Here is a 20540-nt window from a genome sequence, read left to right as displayed (position 1 = left end):
CTTCTGTAGACCTAGTTTTGACCATCTGGCTTCCATAATGGGATTCTAGTCTCATCAGTGAAAAGAACGTTTTTCCACTTGTCGATATTCCACTAAATATGTGTTTTTGCAAATTCCAAACGACGAGCTTTATGATTTTGGAGAAGACGTGGAACTTTGGCGGGGCGTCTGAGCTTTAAGTTTGCTTTTTTTGATTTTCGTCTAACTGTTTGTGAATTCACATTAACTTTTCTAACATTTAATAGCTCATTTCTGAGGTGCATCAATGTCAATGAAAGAGTTCGTGTAGAATTAAGAACCAAAAAATGGTCATCAATTGCGGTTGTGCACCTTAAGCGTCCTTGACCAGGCCTTCGTACAAAATTTCGAAACTATAGATTCAGTTCTGCTGAGACGTCGTGCGATACCTTTTTGTACATATCCTTTCTCGTACAAAATGACAATGTGCTACTTGGACTTCATCGCAGTGTCGAATTGGTGGGATACTTGTTTTAAACTTAGTTAAATCAAAATAATATTTAATTAAACTTAATAAATTTAACTAAATATAATCGAATTAGTATGATTTTTCCTTTACGCGAAGAAGGATTTTTATGATAAAATGTACGAATGACACTAACCACTAAATAAACGTCAAAATAAACATCAAAATATTTCAAACCAGTTGAGTACATCAGCTTACTATATGAGTATTATCAGTAATCTAAAATTATTTTGAAATAATAGTGACTACAAAAAAAATTGGAAAATTCCACAATATTCGATATTTTTGTCCATGAGTGTATATACATATTTTCATTCTACTCATATAATTTTATTTGCTGCTTCTTGTGTTTACAACCTCCAACTAACTTTGGCGTATCTATATACTTCACCGGTGTTGACTTCACCATGAAAACAAGAGCTAAACTATCGGTGAAAACGAAGGAAAACAATCACTAAATCAAATATTGGAATACCAAATATTTGCAGATTTAGGTTTATTTACTGGACTAGGATGTCCTACTTTCCATTGACTAGAAACTATGTAATCTAGTATTGATTTTCACGAAATTAAAAATTAATTGTCAGGATTCTAACGATCAAATCCCGTGATTTATCTGTGGGAGTTGTATGCAATTGCAGAATTAGATCAAATGTGCTAATTTTACTAGTTATTAGGTTACTACGCCCGTGTTCATAAAATATGGAACTATTAAGTAATTGTGAAATTTTACACAGGAATAATATGAATGAATAAATATCCTCATTCTCATTCTTATACGAGGTCAACGTGAGAAATGACAGTTGACAATAAATGTATTTTTACTTAACTTAATTTTTTACCTTTAATAACTTTTTATTACACCTGATTTAAAAAAAATTCTGTCTATTTTTTATACCATTTCACAAGCGCAGAGGAATGCCAGAGAGTTTTTCCTGTCATGGGGAAAATATAAGTTACCTTCCACCTCTAATACCATTTTCTCTGGAGCTGGATTTTCAGGTTCTAATGAAGACAAGAATCCCAGATTCTTCCTTCATTTCATCTTGTATATCCTCTTCTTCTAACATAACTTTCGAACTACAGACAGTACTTGTATATCCCACTTTCTTTCAACTGAAACATTGCCATGCATTGGCTGGATATTTTGGTCAATCATGTTGTCTACCACATCTAAAGCATGACTTATATTGGACATAACTTCTACCAGCTTGATGACCACCATCATTTTTAATTGAAGCTTCCTTCTCTCTGAACATTACTTTGTCTAACTTTTCTTCAATTGCTGCTACATTTTCCGGTTCCATCCTTCTGAGAGTCCTATTGACAATGCTATCTCATAATTGCGAATCTGGACCACCATTTACAGTCGAAGAAGTAAAATATGCCATCAAAAGCACCAAAGATGGTAAAGCAGTAGGCCCTGATAATTTTCACTCAGAATTCTTAAAACTTATGGACTATGATGGCATAAAATGGTTGAGAAATATATTTAACAATATATATGATACAGGCATAATTCCCCAAAAATGGTTAGTGTCAACTTTTATAAATCTTCCAAAAAAACCCAATGCGAGAAAGTGCGAAGACTATAGAATTATAAGCCTTATGAGCCATTTACTTAAAACATTTCTAAAGGTCATTCACAAAAGAATATATACAAAATGTAAGGAACAACTAACAAGAGGACAATTCGGATTTCGTGATGCTCTGGGAACACGGGAGTCCCTTTTTGCTGTACAGGTGCTATTTCAGAGATGCAGGGATGTGAATTGTGACATATACGTATGCTTTATAGATTACCAGAAGGCATTTGACAGAGTAAAACATGACAAATTAATGACTAATGCAAGAAATTGGAATTGGCAACAAAGATCTTAGAATTATCAGAAACATTTACTACAATCAAACGGCCAAAATCAAAATAGAAGACCAGTTAACTGATAAAATTGCAATAGAACGTGGAGTACGACAGGGCTGTATTTTGTCTCCATTGTTGTTCAATATTTATTCTGAATGGGTATTTAAGGAAGCTTTAGACGGTTGTGCGAAAGGAATACTAATAAACGGTGAATGGTTGAATAACATTAGATATGCAGATGACACTATAGTTTTTGCCGATAATCTGAATGACTTACAGATATTAACAAATCGCATAACAGAAGTCGGCAACAGATACGGACTAGCTCTTAAAATAAAGAAAACCAAATTTATGACAATTAGTAAAAAACCAATACTAAACGCTCAACTTACAATCAACCAACAGAATATCGAAAGAGTCGAGCAATATACATATCTAGGCACCAATTTAAATAGCCAATGGGACCACTCAACAGAAATTAAACAGCGAATAATAAAAGCAAAAGCAGCATTCGTTAGAATGAGAACCATTTTCAACAGTCGAGACATATCATTAAAAACAAAATGCCGTCTATTGAACTGCTATATATTCACAGTTCTGCTCTACGGAATGGAAGCGTGGACACTGACTGTTGCATCTATGAATCGGCTCGAAGCTTTCAAAATGTGGCGTTATAGGCGCATCTTACGTATATCCTGGGTTGACAGAGTTACTAATGTGGAGGTCCTGCGTAGAATGGGGAAAGAATGTGAAATTCTCATGACCGTCAAAACTAAAAAGTTTCAATATCTAGGACACGTAATGAAAAATCAAGAACGTTACGGCCTTCTCCAGCTGATTCTCCAGGGGAAGGTAAATGGTAAGAGAGGACCGGAAAGAAGACGCATTTCCTGGCTTCAAAATTTACGAAAGTGGTATAACACGACTACCACTGAACTGTTCCGCGCTGCAATAAACAAAGTAAAGATAGCCATGATGATCGCCAACATCCGGAACGGATAGGCACTTTAAGAAGAAGATCTCATAAGCTCTTTCAAAGGAAATATTATCTTTTGCCAGGAGGTTACGTTTTATTGTGACTGATCGTACACCACATACAAGTCTGTCTCTGAGAGATTATTTCAAAAATTGACCACATTTACAATATTGAGCTACACTTTTTAGTTTTGACACGAAACTTTTAATACTCTCCTGCTGCTCTTGATTTGTGTTGTAAAATTTATACCTTTCAGCGATAACTAACTGCTTTGGACTATAATGTTAAGTCAGAACACTTTTTAACTTCTCAAAGTTTTTGAACTTGGTAATTCTGGTGCTAATAAGTCCTTTCAGACACTGTAAACTTCTCCACCAATTAGAGTAATCAATAATGGAACTTCCTTGTCATCTTATCTGTTTATTTAACACATTAAGCCCCAAAGCATAAAGGCGCTCCTTTTGTCTGGACCAAAGGAGAAGGATTTTTTTTGCACTTTCGACATCAAAATTATATTAGTTTTCGTGTGTGCATGACAATTTGACGTTCTGACAATTAAAACAAGGAAAAACATTGTGGCCACTTTTGGTGCACACGGTCTGTGGATAAAATTTTTTGTTCTTGGTTTTAGTCCAGACCATGTGCACCAGGTTATCCCACACAGTTTGTAATGCATGAACAAAATACATTGCAACAAATATATATACATATTATGATATTCTATTACATTAACTTCGTAACAGTACTTTCATGGATATCAAAAAAACACTTAATGCACATAAAAGTAGTTGAGGGGCAGCATAAACAACACGTATGTACTTTTTTATCATTTTTCATGTCGGATTGCCTTACATCGCGTTCTGAAAAAGATTTATAACAAAGTGTGCACCTTTCTCTATTCTCTTTTTCTATAATGCAGTGTCGGACGGATTGTTCTTGTTGTCGTTCGGGAGCACCCCTGGTGTAGCAATGATAAAACTATTTTTTCTCGGAAAGAAGTAATAATGTTCTGCCGGTACCTAAAAACGGTTGCATGAGTTCCATAACTACCCTAGAAGCTAAGGATTTCTCTGATGGTATTTCTTTTCTCTCGTAAAGTTTCACTGTATATGTATAACCCTCAGATATACAAAGTTTAAATAGCTTGATCCCATATTTATGCTTTTTCCAGGTATATATTGAAGAAAACAACCTTCCACAAAAAATCCTCATCAATACACAGAGAATTGTTAGGCATACAAATTTTCTGAAATTTACTATTCAGGATTGTTATAAAGGGTGAGATTTTGTATAGTCCTCAACTTTGAGAAATCGCATTTTTATAAAATGGGTTGTTGCTCCAACAGTCTCTCAACTCTGGTTTCTTGTCTAATCCCATCTACAATATAACTGCTAAAAAACAAAGTAATTCATCTCTATCTGTGTCTTGCCATTTGCACAAAAGCAAATAATTTTTAATGGTTTGATTTACAATCCCCTCAACTACTTTCTGTTGAGCATCTCTATTTGTTTCTATTATTAACAAATCTTGAATTTCATTATCAACAAATACTAAGTAAAAATCAATCGGTTCATGACCACGTAGTTGCTCTTTGTCAATGTTGAATCCTGGACTATCAGTAAATTCAAATTTATGTAGTTCTTCCGGGCCATCTATTTCTCTCCACATTATTTTATCTGCTCTTAAATTAACATCGTCTATGTTGACGATTCCTTCAGTTTCTCTGAGTTCTAAATATTCAACAAATCATTACAACATAATAAAATGCAAATAAGACATCTTACCAATTACTAAATCATCGACTAAATTAGAAGGACCTGCTTCGTTATACAACTTTTGTTTATTTCTTGGTTTACTAACATCGTCAATCCTTTCTATAAAGTAAGAAAACAATCAAGACACCAATCTGTACTGTAAGCGAAATCAGTTACCTATTGCCACTTTATCAATAGAATTACTAGGTTCAGTTTCTTCATCACTACTCGAATAACGTTGATCACTGTCATTCTCTCGATAAGTAGGATCAGCATCAGATTATAATATATTATAATCACTGAAATCAGATTCTTCTAGTATTAGACAAAGTTCATCTTCTGATAATACTTTTTTGTTCGTTATACGAAGATATGAAGACTTTTCTATTTCAGGAAATGAACACAATTGTCGCACACGATGATGCCAAAGTAAAATACAAATGTCAACAAAAATCCTAACCTACAAAAGCTGGAAGCAAGTTTTTCCGGACCAAGGCAGATTTCCGTTTTCTATAGACCAGACCTTTCTAATTTATTATATATCAACACAAAAACTGCGTCCCTCACGTGGCCACAGTCTCTTAAACACGATAACATACTGAGGCCAAATTGGTACACATGTGTGGTAAAAACGTACTGTGCACCAGTGTGGTACACATGGAGCTTAACATGTTAATGAAGCACAGACTAACGAAACATAACTATTTATTTACTTATAAAACGGTTACATACAATTTATTTAATCATAGCAGCGTGGACATTCAGAGCTGCTCATCGACATGACATAACTTCCCACAAGCCTGTCTAATTTTTCCGAAGTGTCTACTGTTCTGATACAGGAGTACTATTCGAAACTTTATTTTTCGCTGATTAGTTTTTCTAGTGACTAGTTGATTAGATTACTAACAATGGTAGAATTAAACGGACATTTATCCAACAAATTAGGATTGCAATCTTGCTACCATTTGGAGCGTACTAAGTCATGTAATTACTTCCAACTTGAAGGACCACCCACTGGCGTGGGAAATAAGACCACAAGCAGGTTAAACAATACGTAGTTTAATAGTTAAATGTTACTACAACTAAGTTTATATCTAGCCAAAGTTTTAGCGCAAGTTCTTTTATTAAAACCGCCGATCACTTTACATTAGCGACACACTACACGAGCACTGATACAGATTAAAATGTTACTAATAATTATTGTAATAATTTAGGGTGGCTACTGTAATAATTTAGGATTGATGCTGTAAATATAAATCTAATAAACCACTCTAATAAATGCTGTCACCATTGTAGAAGACGTCTGTCTCAATATCCTTATCAATGCATCTACAATTCTTAGGGGATACTTATCCCTGCGAGCGGGACAAGGCTTACTGGTTCCACTAGTCTGGACTGACTGGTTCCACCCTCGCGGATTTACAAGAGGGTAGGGAGATTTTTGGAAGGAAGGGGATTAAGGACTTCTCGGTCTCAGGTCCTGCAAAGAGTGAGAGGCTATGGGCTTACGTTAGACGCCGGAGCACTGCATAAGCGGAAATGTGTATCTCTTCTAGTCTCTACCTGTAACGGCCGGGAATAACAAAAAAAAACAAATTTCGAGTTTACAATGTAATAAATAGACTGTACACTACAAAATATCAGTTATGACGAATAATGTTCGATCAGGCGCGAAGGGAGACGAGAAGAGACAAAGCAAGGAATTAAAGGGCGGACAATTCCGTATCATTAGATATACCTTGGGTTAGTATATAGATCTTAGTTACCTTCGCGTATTTAGGCTCCAGCTAGTGAATACGCCTCCAGTCCTACACGGATTCGAGATCCGTCAGTTGGAGTACGGCGCTATCACGAACTTTTGAATCCCCAGATACCGGCACTTATACGTCACACTGTCCCGTCGAGTTACAACAGCGCGCCCGATCGCCGCGCCTCTCGCGTGGGCCACTCTCGGGCGCCGCGCTCTTACTGCACGTTTTACCCATTTCTGTTTGTTTTATCTATTGCCAACTCGTACCTTAGATTCTTTTGTCACGTCCGAAGTGGAGATTTGTTTCTACGTTTTCGCTGATTATGCCATCTATTCCATGTGTTAAACTGGATCGCGCTATGTAAAACTTCTTAGTCAGCTCAATTCTTATCACTTGTTTACCAATTCGTACCTTGTATTAATTTCCAACAAGGTCTAAGTGTCGTAATTTTTTAAAAATTCAGGCTTGTGTTAAACTGGGTCAATTGTTTTGTTTTTAATTTGAAATGTATACGTTAAACTGTGTCGAATTTATTCTTTATTAATTTGGAATATATAATAATTACTTAATTAATTATTACTCTTTACTAGGCTAATTATCCCTTAATTTTTCCTTCTTTATTTCCTTGCTATGTTTACATTACATTATCACTTCAACTAAGGACGTTTTCTTCAATATGAATATACTTAATTAAGAATGCGTTCAGCTTTTAACTATAAGCTATGTAACTATAACTAATATGCGAGAGTAAAAACTCTGAACAAGAAGTGACCGGCTCAGCTGGGATACAATTTTATACTGACTATTGCAAGGAATTTGCGGGGGACCGAAGACAACTTCGATATTTCTATACAGAGGTAAGTAAAACCCACCTTTTGAATTCTTTTAAACAGGGAAATTTTGGGAATTGGTCGGAGAAAGTTAATCTGTGGGTAAAAATGTCTTTTGAATACATTTTCGGCTTTCATGAGAATTTGTTGGAGAATTTACCAAGTTAGAATTTAAGACGTGTAAGTTATTTGCTACCAGTGGCGTAGCAACACTTGGATAAATTTCTTACAGAAATTTATCCAAACAACCTGCAAATTTTAAAGGAAAACCTACCAAGAATGGATGAAAATCAAAGCATAGAAGAACACTGGGTTAAATTCAAGAAAGTAATACACATTGCTGTTGTATATTCAAATACAATAAGGCGAAAAGAAATAGTTGATTTTAAGTGATTGACGAATATTATAGAACCATAACTCAACAGAAAAACGAAATATAAAAGAAAGTTCAGAAGCTCAGAAGACGACCAACCCTATAACAGTACGAAAACATTAATTCAGAAGGAAAAAGAAAGAGCTGTACGAAAACCAAAAAAATAAAGAAAATCATTATTGAAAGGATTAACTGAAATAATGCAAAACTTATAATATGATAAGGTTTTAATCAACATAAAATTGTGGTAGTGACACTGACTTATGTCAAACACTGACAGAAATAAAGTGGTCTAAAATTTAAGTCTACAGCCAATGCAATACCAAGGAGGTTAATATCACATCATCAATCAATCCTACCAACAAATAACTAGTTCTTCTTCTTCTTTTTCCTCTTTATGAGCAATTATGCTTGTTCATTTGCGGATTAATACCTCTATGAAAAGTTGTCACTCCATCTTTTGCGCGGTCGTCCAATACTTCTTTTGCCGATTGGTGACTTATCTATTGCTATTTTTACGACACGGGTTTCCTCCATTCTGCTTATGTGGTTATTCCATTCTCTTTTCTATTTTGTGTCCATTCATTTATACACTGTACATTACATTTTCTTCTAATATCTTCACTTCTCTTTCGATTTTTCAGCGTATTTCCTATAATTCTTCTCAGTACTCGCATTTTTGCCGTTTCCAGTAGCCTTTGCATTGTGGCTGTGTCGGGTCTTGTTTCTGAGGCATATGTCATTATTGGTCTTACGCTGGCTTTAAAAATTCTTGACTTCATCTCAGTATTAATGTGTCTGTTTCGCCATATAGTGTTATTAATGCATCCTGCCAGTCTATTTGCTTTTCTGTACTTGATCTCTCACTTCTTTGTCCAGGTCTCCATAGCTAGACATTGTAATTTTCCAGGAATTTTATTTCCATTACTTGTTCAATACTGATGCCATCCATTTCTATTTTACATCTGGTTATATTTTTTCATGACCACAAATTTTTACAGTACGAGTAATAAAAAAAAATCCGTTAATCTTTGATATATCCTTTCAAATATTCTAAATACTGACCCTTTTTAAATTCTCAATTCCCAAAACTGTGATTTCAAGCAAAATGCTTGTTTTTCGCCAATATAAATATACTTAAATTGTCAAATCTAGTCATTTTTCCCGCCTGCAGCCGAAGAAGATGTAACACCACTTTTGTTTGTCTAAAGGCACTTTTTCTAATTGGCTAATTTATATTAGTATTTCTCGTTTCTTCACATATCAGATATCTTATTGTTACTAATTACAGCGTCTTAATTTCGACCGGGGATCTGCGAATTTTCGCCATCAACAATATTTTAAATTTCGATGATGGTTAGCTAAATCTGTGCCTCAATCCGCATTAGATTTCCGCAAGGTCCTTGTATAATGGTTTGTATAATATTTATTGGTTTCTTTTCTGTGATTTGTCTTAGTACAAACACGGCGTCTACGCAGGATCTTCCGGATCTGAATCCTTGTTGTTCATCTGATAAAGTTGTTAATTTATTGATTTTGTTGGTTAGGACTTTTGTGGTAAGCTTAAGTGCGGTATTCAGTAGATTTATACCTCTATAATTGTTGGGGTCTTCTTTATCTCCTTTCTTGAACATTAGTATCATTATGCTGTTTCTCCATGCATCTGGTATCTTGCAGTGCAGTATTAGTTTTTGTATAAGTTTTGTCATCTTAAGGGTTATACGTTTTTCTACGTTATTGTGTTGATTATTATTTTCCTTTCCTTAAAACAGTTTCGTCAGGTATCTTTCCCATTCGTTTGCTTTTATGTTATTGTATTCCTTTAATTCTGCCATTTCTTTCCGTTGGTTTCTTATGAATCTCCATATTTGTTACTGTGTACCGTAGAAGTCGCTTTCCATCCTTTTTGTAAACTGTTCCCAATGTTAATTTTTTGTTCTTCTTACCAACTGCTTTGTTTTATTTCGAATTCTTCTATAGGTGTTTCGTGATTCTGGAGTATTTGATGTTTTGTATTTCGTATATTCCTCTCGTTTCTCTTTACATTTCTCTTTTATTTCTTTTCTGAACTATGGTGTATTGTTGTTGTTTCTTTTGTTCAGTATGACTTTGCGTTTTCCTAGAACTTCTGTTGCTGCTTGTTCAATTTTGTTTGTAATTTTCTCCCGCTCGCGTTTATATCTTCGATGTCGTCTATTTGTTTCAGCTGTATCTTCTGTGCTAGCCTCCTTTGGTACATTTCTTTTGTAGAGTCGTTCCACAGTGATTCTACATTGAATTTTTCCTCGGTGATATCCTGTAGAAAATGTTATGGTGTTATTTTCATTCTTATTATTTATCATATGTTACACATTGCTTGTTTTTAGAAGCTTTTCCTTACAGACGTCTAAATAGAAATACGAATATTTGTTTTGCTTTTTACATCCCAAAATAAATATTTAATTAAAAATTTTCAGTTAAATTTTAATTCTTTGCATAATTTAATAGAATCCCTGGACTATTGTGCCGAAATTCGCGCTATCCACGTTTGGCAACATCGATATCGCGCGCTGATCTTCGCAAAGCACGTCGCACTGTTTTGACTCTTTCAAATCGTTCGGCCATCCTTCCTTCACTGTTCGCTAACGTTAGTGTAGGTTCTTATTACGGTCTGTATGTCTCCATGTGTATGTTTTACAAATGTTGCGTGTGCCAATTTTTAATGAAAACCTACAATGTTAAACTAGTTTTTTAAATCCTGTTTTAGTTCCCGTGTTAATCCTAAAATAAATACTACGTCGTCGTCGCGGCGTGTTAGTGTTTTTTATCGTTTTTGTTTTGGTCGTTTTTTTCGTGCGCTGTGTAGGTACATGTGAACGATATTATTTTGGTGCGTTTTAATTCGTGATTTTGTTTTTATTCTTTGATAAGAACGACGTTGATTTTATAGTGTGCATCCTTTCTAACAAAAATGCTGGGTTTACGGAAGCACGATCCTATGAGCCGTAAGTACTTTCAACTTTTTGTCATCCAATTTTTTTACAAGTAAAAAATGTGTTATTGCTCTATAAAGTATAAGGTTAAATTTAAATACGTACTTAATTACTAATAATAGGTATTCTTTTTTAAATACATTATGGACGTTGAACGCAATAGTCCATAGGGAGGTAATTTTATTTATCTATATTTAAAAAAACGATCTATCGCACGTTTGTTACAAAAAATAGGTATATATAGTATTTTATGAGTGTTGTTATTAAGAGATAAGAGTGTTAATTTACCAGAAATCAATTACAGAAAGTGAAGATGAAGAAGACATACTTAGGCAGAAATTTTCTAAACATCGCCATCAAAAATATGCTATTTCCATTATTACAACTTGTTGTGTTCTGTTATTGTTTATATTCAGTGGATTGTATAAGAACCGGGAAATATGTTATTGAACTGACTTTTTCTTTTCAGGATCTTCAAATTATTCTGCCGAAAATGACAATTAGAATCTTTTGTGTGGTAGGTATGTGTTGAGTTTTCTTCTTTTTGTTTTTAAATAGAATTAGGACCAGTCTAGTCTGTTATGTTAAGCTTTCTTTCTTTCTTTCTTTCTTTCTTTCTACTGGTTTCCGTGTTTGTTTTCTGACTCTTAGCATATGTTTTCAGCCCTTCTTCTTGCTTAACATCTTAATATACCTATCTTTTACGGATGTCGGCAGCTAACATCTCTATTGTCACTTTATTTGCTGTAACTCCAAGTAATCCAGTCAAAGATAGTAAAAACCACTTTCTAAGATTATAGAGCCAGGAAATTCATCTTCTCAGTGATAAGACGCACCCCTGTCTGACACTTCTCTTTAATATATATATAACGTCTTCGCACAGTTGATTTTTTGTCATGATTTTTGCTGTTTAAAACCTATGTCATCGATGCCAGTACTATTTAATATAGATATGAGTTTATCGTGTCTTATTCTATTGTATGGTGTCTGATATTGGACAAAACATATGTATATATCATAGATAACATCTCTGCAATGTTGGAACAGAACTTCTTCTTCTTCATCTTTTTATGTAGACATGACTCTCTCTATTTTTCAATGTGCCTCCAGTAAGTTGTCGTCCCATCGTTTTCATGGTCTTCCTACCGATCGTCTTCTTATTGGGGAACGGTCTCTTGCCGTCTTTACTACTCTATTTGTTGTCATTCGGCTTATATGATCGTTCCATTCTACTCTTCTATTTCTCACCCAGTTCTTGATGTTCTCCACCTTGCATCTACGTCGTATATCTGATGTGATGCGTAGATATTTAAACTCCATCACTTCTATTATCTGACCTTTAATTGGACATGGTCAAATGCCTTCTTAAGGTCGACGAAACATAGATATACCGGTTTGTTGTATTCTAATGATTTCTCTTGCACTTGCCTCTTTTTTTCACAGCTTTCCTCGATGTTATCATTTTCTAATATTTCATTCCTAGCGATCTTCTCTTCTCGAACAGAACTTGTGTAGCAAAAAAAAACTAGGTACTTTGTACCTACAGCATCCCCAACATCAAACATTTTGTCAGTTGTTCTTCGCTTTTTTATAGATTCTTTTGTTAATTATTTTTTGGAAGGTTGTAAAGAAATGACTGGTTGGGCTATTGATTCTAGATTCCATTAGAACTGTTTGCATTAGGTTCCTTTGGCAGAGCAACAACAACTAGGTAGGCTTTAGCTATTCTTGTGGTATTTTACCTCGATCACAGATCTTATTAAATATCGATGTAATTCATAGTATTCTCTTGTTGTTCATAATTTTTAGAAATTCCGAGTGAAACTTATCAATCAACACAATATCTCCGAAATGTCTACGCGACATGTTATCACATGATACATTTCCAGTTCTTCTCAAATATTCTAGCTTTTATTTTATCTTTAAATTGATCCTTTGATCATCTTCTTTAAATGCTGCCTCTCTGAGACAGCGTTACTCTAATGAAGCTTAGCTATCACTATGGAAAAACATTTCTCCCGAGAAACTTTTCGGAACTTGGGAGTCATTTTCACTTGGTTTGTGGTGGTTGGATGTTTTGCGTTTCTGCATTTTGTAGGAGTCCTGTTTAGGTGACTTTGTTGCTTCTTTAGAACTTGTATGTTTTTGGGTGGATATTTCGTGGTGGTTGTCCTGTGGAGGGTCGTCTTCAGAGAGTGGCCAGAGGAGAAAGGGCTTAGCTGCTAAAACAGTTCCTTATAGAATAATTTTTTGTTAAATTGTGAATGAGTTGAATGATTTAGTGAATTTTAAATTATTAATTGTTATGAGATATTGACTTTAGTCTGCGTTGAGGGCTCCTCCTATGGACAGGTATAATTGTGCAAATGTGATGTGAAAGGTAAAAAAGAGTGTTGCCTCCAAGGTGTCGATGTATTCGTCAGAAAGTTTGTTGCTGGCAGAGATCAGCAGTTTTGTGGGTTAGAATGAGAGTTTTCTTTTGGGATGTCTGACGAATACATTGCCGAAGGATGAGCAGGGAGATTTGAGTACATTTTGGGCTTTGCAATCTTTTGCACTGACATTTTCTAATGTGTAACTCCTGCACATAAAGGTGAGGCTTTTAAGTGTGGTTGGGATGTTTGATTTGATAGTTGATGTATTAGGGCGGAGTAGTAGTCGGATCGTTTGTAGTTTATCTTACTCAAAATACTCCTACTCAATGATAGCAGCGCTGTTGTGATAGGTCGCGATTGAGCAAAGTGTATTCAATCACAGCGCTAATGTATTTCTTATACGTGTGTATAATTCCTTCCGTAACTCTTTTCGTGGCCCTGTTACGGGTAGTGATCAGGTTTCCCGTTTAGTTTTTTGGTAAACACCACCTCTATATATTCTGACCTGATCTCTAAGTTGGAGTCGGTTTCTCCATAGTCTCAGGTTAATTCTTTATTCAGCATTACGTGTAACGTGGCCGCTTATGTTGGGATGTCTAAAGACCATGAGTTATGTTTTATTAGGATTCGACGTTACTCTCCATCTCCCGCATCACCTATCGACATGGTTTAGGTGATTTTGAGCGTGCTGTTTGAGGACATCTGCATCTCAAGATGTTCTTACGAGGGCAGTGACATTTGTGTAAAGTAATGTCACTGTATTTGTGTTACTTGGGTTGCGGTATTCACTGTTGTAAATCGCGTAAAGTATGCACCATGTTGTACTTCTGTTGTAGGAGTGACAGGGGTTAAAATTTACTTCAGGGCTTTACCTTCATTTTTCATACAGAGATATACGAGTGCATTATTACAAAGGGGATAGGCAAGCCGATATTTAGTAGTTTCTGCACCAGTCCGGCATGCTAGACTGGGTTAAAGGCCTTCTGAACATCAAGAAAAATGCCGATATAAAGTTTTTTATCATTTATATTTTGGGTAATAATATGAGTAGCGTTTTCTTTCTATTTTGCCCTTTATAAGTAGTTAGGGAATGAATTATTTTTACTCTCTCACCAGATATTGCAGGTTTTTTCACTGATCTCAAGGGTCTGTTCCCTCTTTTTATTTATAAGTTGTAGAACATCTTCATTTGTCATTCTTGATGTCCACGATATTTTCAAGATTCTACGAAACACACACAGGTATCTCGAAAGTTTCCAGTCTATTTACATTCATAGTCTTAAGTGTCCATATTTCGATTGCATAAAGTAACCTTGAACGTAGCTGTAGTTTTCATAGTTTAGACCCTAGTTTTAGTCTTAGCTGCAGATTGAGATGTGCATTGGAAAGAAGCCACACTCAGTTTAATAAAACAACCCTGGCTTGATGTGGATTTTCTATTTTTTGCCTCGATGGCTCAGCCCAATGGTACATTCAATTAGATTCCAGACAAATGAAAATTTCAAACTCAGCACTAAAAGATACAAAATAGATCTATGGCTTTAAATTGGAATTCGCGAGAGTTACCGAGATGGTTATCCATATTTTCTATTTATTATTTCAATTGTTGAGTCCAATAAGAGTTTCTAGAATTGCTTGGACATAGTTTATGAATTGCTTGTGTAGAGTTTATAGGAGATCACTTTATTTTCGATATAATATTGATTCAGTAGAGACGCCTCTTAAAGTACGATAAAATCCCGATATATACATCAATTGTAAAGGCCATAAAATCAAGTAGGAAAATAAAAGACGTTTGTTTATCGTATGTCGATTTAATTTCTTAACAATTGTAAGACCGAGATGGTCATTTAACCTTTTAACCCAATGAAAAGTTCACAGAGTTCGCTTAACCACTCATTCTAGGTAGAGTAATTACCAATAGGAATTTTAATAGGATGAAATGGTATCGAACGTCACAATGGCCAGGGGTGGCTTTTGGAATTATTCTTTATAACAACCCGTTGCGCTGTTGCTGCGTATAAGTATGCAGCTATCATAAAACGGTGTTTTTGTTGGCCTGCACAGTTATCAGAAAAAAAATTCCTATTTTTCTCTTTTTCAAAACTATTGAGGTATGTTAGTATACATGAACCTATTTCATTTACTCCACTTAGAGCCTCTCCGTCATGCCACATGTAACATTGACAATTTTTACTTTGAATGTTGCAGAGAGTTAGATTATATACGTTCACTTTGGAAACATAATAGAAGGATAAGGCTTCTCCAGACGGGCATGGTAAAACCGCCTGAAGATCATAGACTGCAACCGTGTTGTTAGAACTTTTATCGTTTTCCTTTTCTTTACGAGATAAATATGTTTCTACACGATGCACGTCATACTTGATCTGTAGACCATTTTTCTCCTCTTCCGTAGCGTTATTATAACCACATACTTCGCACTGGTCTTTCTTTGGGACAAAGAAAGACAGATTAAATTCTTCGTTAAAAATACGAGCGTACAACATGTAGTTTCCAAACGGTTGTTTTTCTGATAAATTGCGTTAGGCTTTCACGGCCATCGTCTAACTTATTAAACTGTTTATTCGGGCTGTTGGGCCGTTGTCTTCTGTTGAGATTTGTTCTCGACGTTTCGCCAACACTAGGGGTTGGCATCTTCTGGAGATGTTGATGCTTCGCTTGTAAGCAGAAACTGACGACGCGTTGTACTACGGAGGCAATATTTATAATTCCCACTCGCCTCCCCTCCACTGGTTTCGGCTTGAGGGGGCGTGTCGTTGTTTATAGTAGCTTTTCTATCTCCGTGTTTGGCGGGAAGGGCGTTTGTGGATTTTAATACTGGTATCCATGTTTTGTTGATTTTTAGTCCTTCTTCTATCCTATTGAAATTGTTTGGGTGCTTGTATATTTCCACCGCTTCCCGATATAACCGTGGGTAGTACTGTGAAGTTTTGTCCAGCATCTGTGTTTCTTCAAATAGTATTCGATGTTCTCCGCTTCCCAAAGCGTGTTCGGCAACGGCAGATTTGTCGATATGTCCTAAACGACAATGGCTTTTATGTTCATTTATCCTGGTGTTGGTGTGTCTTTTTGTGGTTCCCACATATACCATTCCACATGTGCATGGTATTCGGTATACTCCGGCCGTTGCTAATGGGTCGCGTTTGTCTTTTACCGATCTTAAACAATCCTTGATCTTCTTTGTAGGTCTGAAGATGGTCTTTATGTTGGCTTTCTTGAGTATTCGCCCAATTCTGTCCGTTACCCCCGATATATAGGGCAAGAACGCTTTCCCTTTACATTCTGTTTCTTCGTCCCTTCTTCTAGATACGTTGTTCATCGCCTTGTGTATTTCTCTTCTGGTGTACCCATTAGAGGTGAGCGCTTTTTCAATATGAAGAAGTTCACTTTGGAGATGTTGTGGTTCACAAATTCTCTTCGCCCTCTCTGCCAAAGTTTTGATGATACCTTGTTTTTGGCTAGGATGATGATTTGAGTTCCTGTTTAGGTATCTGTCTGTGTGTGTAGGTTTTCGATACACTTTATGTCCTAAGTGACCTTCCTTTCGATTTACTAATACATCCAGGAACGCTAGTTGTTGAGCTTTTTCTGTTTCCATCGTAAATTGAATATTTGGATGTAGTGTATTTATATAAGCCAGGAAATCGTTTAGTTTTTCTGCTCCGTGACCCCAAATCACAAAGGTGTCATCAACGTATCTGAACCATACCCTAGGCTTGTATGCTGAGTCCATTATCTTCTTCTCTAGATGCTCCATGAAAAGGTTGGCTACGACCGGGCTTAGTGGGCTTCCCATTGCTACTCCATCCATCTGTTCATAAATTTGGTCTTCCCATGAAAAGTATGTGGTAGTTAGGCAAATACGGTATAATTCCACCATATCCTTGGAAACTAGTCCCTCAATTAAATTCAGAACGTCTTCTAGGGGGACTCTTGTAAATAGGGAAACCACATCAAAACTAACAAGAATGTCAGATTCCTGCAAAGTTATTCCTTTGATCTTCTCAATAAAATGGGCGGAGTCTTTTACAAAGGCATCGTTTTTTCCTATATGTGGTTGTAAAATATCGGCCAGATGTTTTGCAAGGCTGTAAGACGGAGATCCTATGGAGCTCACAATAGGGCGGAGAGGTACATCGTCTTTGTGTATTTTCGGCAAGCCATACAAGCGTGGTGGGACTGCTTCGCTGTTGCATATTCTTGGCTTTATCTCCTCTGGTATGGACGAAGATTTAATAAGTCTGTTGATTTTCCGTAGGGTGACTGCTGTGGGATCTTTTTTAAGTTTCTTATAAACCGCAGGATCTAGAAGATTTTGTATTTTCGTTTTGTAGTCGGCTGTCTTCATTACGATCGTGGCGTTTCCCTTGTCTGCTGGTAAAATTACAACATCTTTGTCTGCGTTTAACGATTTTATGGCACGTATTTCTTGGTGGCTCAAATTATTTTTCGGTGTCTTAGCTTTATGCAAAATTCTTGCTGATTCTGTCCTTATTTCTTCAGCTGCTTCGATTGGTAAGTTGCGGATCGCAGACTCTATATTAGCGATGATGTCTTCTTTGGGTATAACTTTAGGCACAATCGCAAAATTTCCCCCTTTGGCTAACAATGATGTTTCAGCTGAAGTTAAAACTTTATCTGAAAGATTGACCACTGTTCTTTCTGTGTTTTGTTTTGATTCTACCTCCTTATGTTTGGTTAAGCGTTCGTATTTGTTTTTCTGGCGTTCAGTGTTCCTTTCTAGTTCATTTTCCATTTTTCTGTAACAAATGGATTCAATTTTATTCCAATCTTCATATTTCAACCTGCTGCTCAAAACGTAAAACAAATCTAGAAGCTCCTTGTCAACCTTCGCCAAATTTCGTTTGGTGTCATGTATTCGTTCTCGTAATAGTGCTTTTTCCATGCGTGTATATATTCTATTGGCTTGACTTGTTCTGATGGATCGATTCGTTCGTAAGAAGTTCGGTAGTACCCCGTTGTCTCGACATCGTGATAGAAAAGCTAACGACGCAAGAAGTTGAGCTTTCTTCTTCCGTAGACAATCTAGTCTTCTGTAGTATGTAGTTACCTCCTCCCCGTAGAGGCGACTGATAAATTGCGTTAGGCTTTCACGGCCATCGTCTAACTTATTAAACTGTTTATTCGGTTGTTTTTCTCTTCACAAATTTTAGTATAATCCCTATGTAGCTATGCAATTGTTTCACCTCCTTCTATATATTTCTTTTCAGTTTTGGCACCGAAATAGTGGCTTTCCACTCTGGGTATTGATTTAATGTGTTCTCTGATATCATTTTTTATGTTTTTTCTATCTTTACTTTGTTTATTGCAGCGCGGAACAGTTTCCGTGGTAGTCGTGTTATACCACTTTCGTAAATTTTGAAGCCAGGAAATGCGTCTTCTTCCCGGTCCTCTCTTACCATTTACCTTCCCTTGGAGAATCAGCTGGAGAAGGCCGTAACGTTCTTGATTTCTCATTACATGTCCTAGATATTCCAACTTTTTAGTTTTGACGGTCATGAGAATTTCACATTCTTTCCCCATTCTACGCAGGACCTCCACATTAGTAACTCTGTCAACCCAGGATATACGTAAGATGCGCCTATAACACCACATTTCGAAAGCTTCGAGCCGATTCATAGATGCAACAGTCAGTGTCCACGCTTCCATTCCGTAGAGCAGAACTATGAATATGTAGCAGTTCAATAGACGGCATTTTGTTTTTAATGATGTATCTCGACTGTTGAAAATGGTTCTCATTCTAACGAATGCTGCTTTTGCTTTTATTATTCGCTGTTTAATTTCTGTTGAGTGGTCCCATTGGCTATTTAAATTGATGCCTAGATATGTATATTGCTCGACTCTTTCGATATTCTGTTGGTTGATTGTAAGTTGAGCGTTTAGTATTGGTTTTTTACTAATTGTCATAAATTTGGTTTTCTTTATGTTAAGAGCTAGTCCGTATCTGTTGCTGACTTCTGTTATGCGATTTGTTAATATCTGTAAGTCATTCAGATTATCGGCAAAAACTATAGTGTCATCTGCATATCTAATGTTATTCAACCATTCACCGTTTATTAGTATTCCTTTCGCACAACCGTCTAAAGCTTCCTTAAATACCCATTCAGAATAAATATTGAACAACAATGGAGACAAAATACAGCCTTGTCGTACTCCACGTTCTATTGCAATTTTATCAGTTAACTGGTTTTCTATTTTGATTTTGGCCGTTTGATTGTAGTAAATGTTTCTGATAATTCTAAGATCTTTGTTGTCAATTCCAATTTCTTGCATTAGAGTCATTAATTTGTCATGTTTTACTCTGTCATTAGCCCGTTTACTTCAAAGAAAAATGCATTTTTGGGGCGCGATATACGAGAAAAAAGTCATTTATCTAAACATTTCAACAGTGACGAGAAATAGTAAATTTATTTTTTCAAGAACAATGTCATATGTGGAAAAAAACAAAAACGTAAAATACTTATATTCTATCAAATACTTGATAACTGGAATTATGCATTTTTTGAGTTGTGTCACTTTTCTTCCGGATGAGCGATGTGTGTTACGATTGTATTTAACACTTACAAAGCCTATTTAATATAGGCAAACGTATAAATGCTCCAAAATTTAAAATGTTTACACGCTCCAGAATTTTCTTTAAAAAACTACATTTAGTTTTTGGCCTTAACTCGCTTTCTTTTTCAGCTATTTTACCGTATTCAATATCATATGAGAGAAAATTTTGCCGGCTATATTTTCGACTGGTACGAAGGTTTGTTGCCTGGCAATTTTCGCAAATTAAATTTTGACAGTTAAATCACAAGACGTCAGTCAAGTGAATTTGTCAAAATTCCATAAGGGAAAATTGCCAAAAGCTTCAAAATATCGGTTTTAGTTAACTTTTCAAAATAATGAATTTGGAAACGTACCGTTCCATATATTCAATAAACGGCATCTGAATCTCAATAAACCTGAATATGGTATCAGAATGACATTTCTTAATGTTTCCCTGTCAAAAACAAAGTGGGATGTAAGCGGTAGAAAATTCACGTGGATATCCCAGTGGAATATCCCGGTACATACGTTTCCAAATTCATTATTTTGAAAAATGGATTAAAAGCTGACATTTTGAAGCTCTATAA

General features: G+C 35.7%; 1 protein-coding gene across 1 annotated transcript in view; it reads left to right on the top strand.

The window, feature by feature from the left end:
* Window positions 1-10620: 10620 nt before the first annotated feature.
* Window positions 10621-20540, top strand: part of LOC140432788 (growth factor receptor-bound protein 14-like) — a 945246-nt gene continuing 935326 nt past the window's right edge. Inside the window, exon 1 of the mRNA XM_072520900.1 lies at window positions 10621-11014. Coding sequence (XP_072377001.1) covers window positions 10981-11014 — 34 coding nt within the window. The 5' untranslated portion in view covers window positions 10621-10980. The remainder of the gene's footprint in view (window positions 11015-20540) is intronic.

This window comes from Diabrotica undecimpunctata, chromosome 1, assembly GCF_040954645.1.
Source record: "Diabrotica undecimpunctata isolate CICGRU chromosome 1, icDiaUnde3, whole genome shotgun sequence".
In the NCBI taxonomy this organism is placed as follows: Eukaryota; Metazoa; Arthropoda; class Insecta; order Coleoptera; family Chrysomelidae; genus Diabrotica; species Diabrotica undecimpunctata.
Note: the sequence above shows the minus strand (reverse complement) of the source record. Positions and strands in the feature narration are given on the sequence as shown.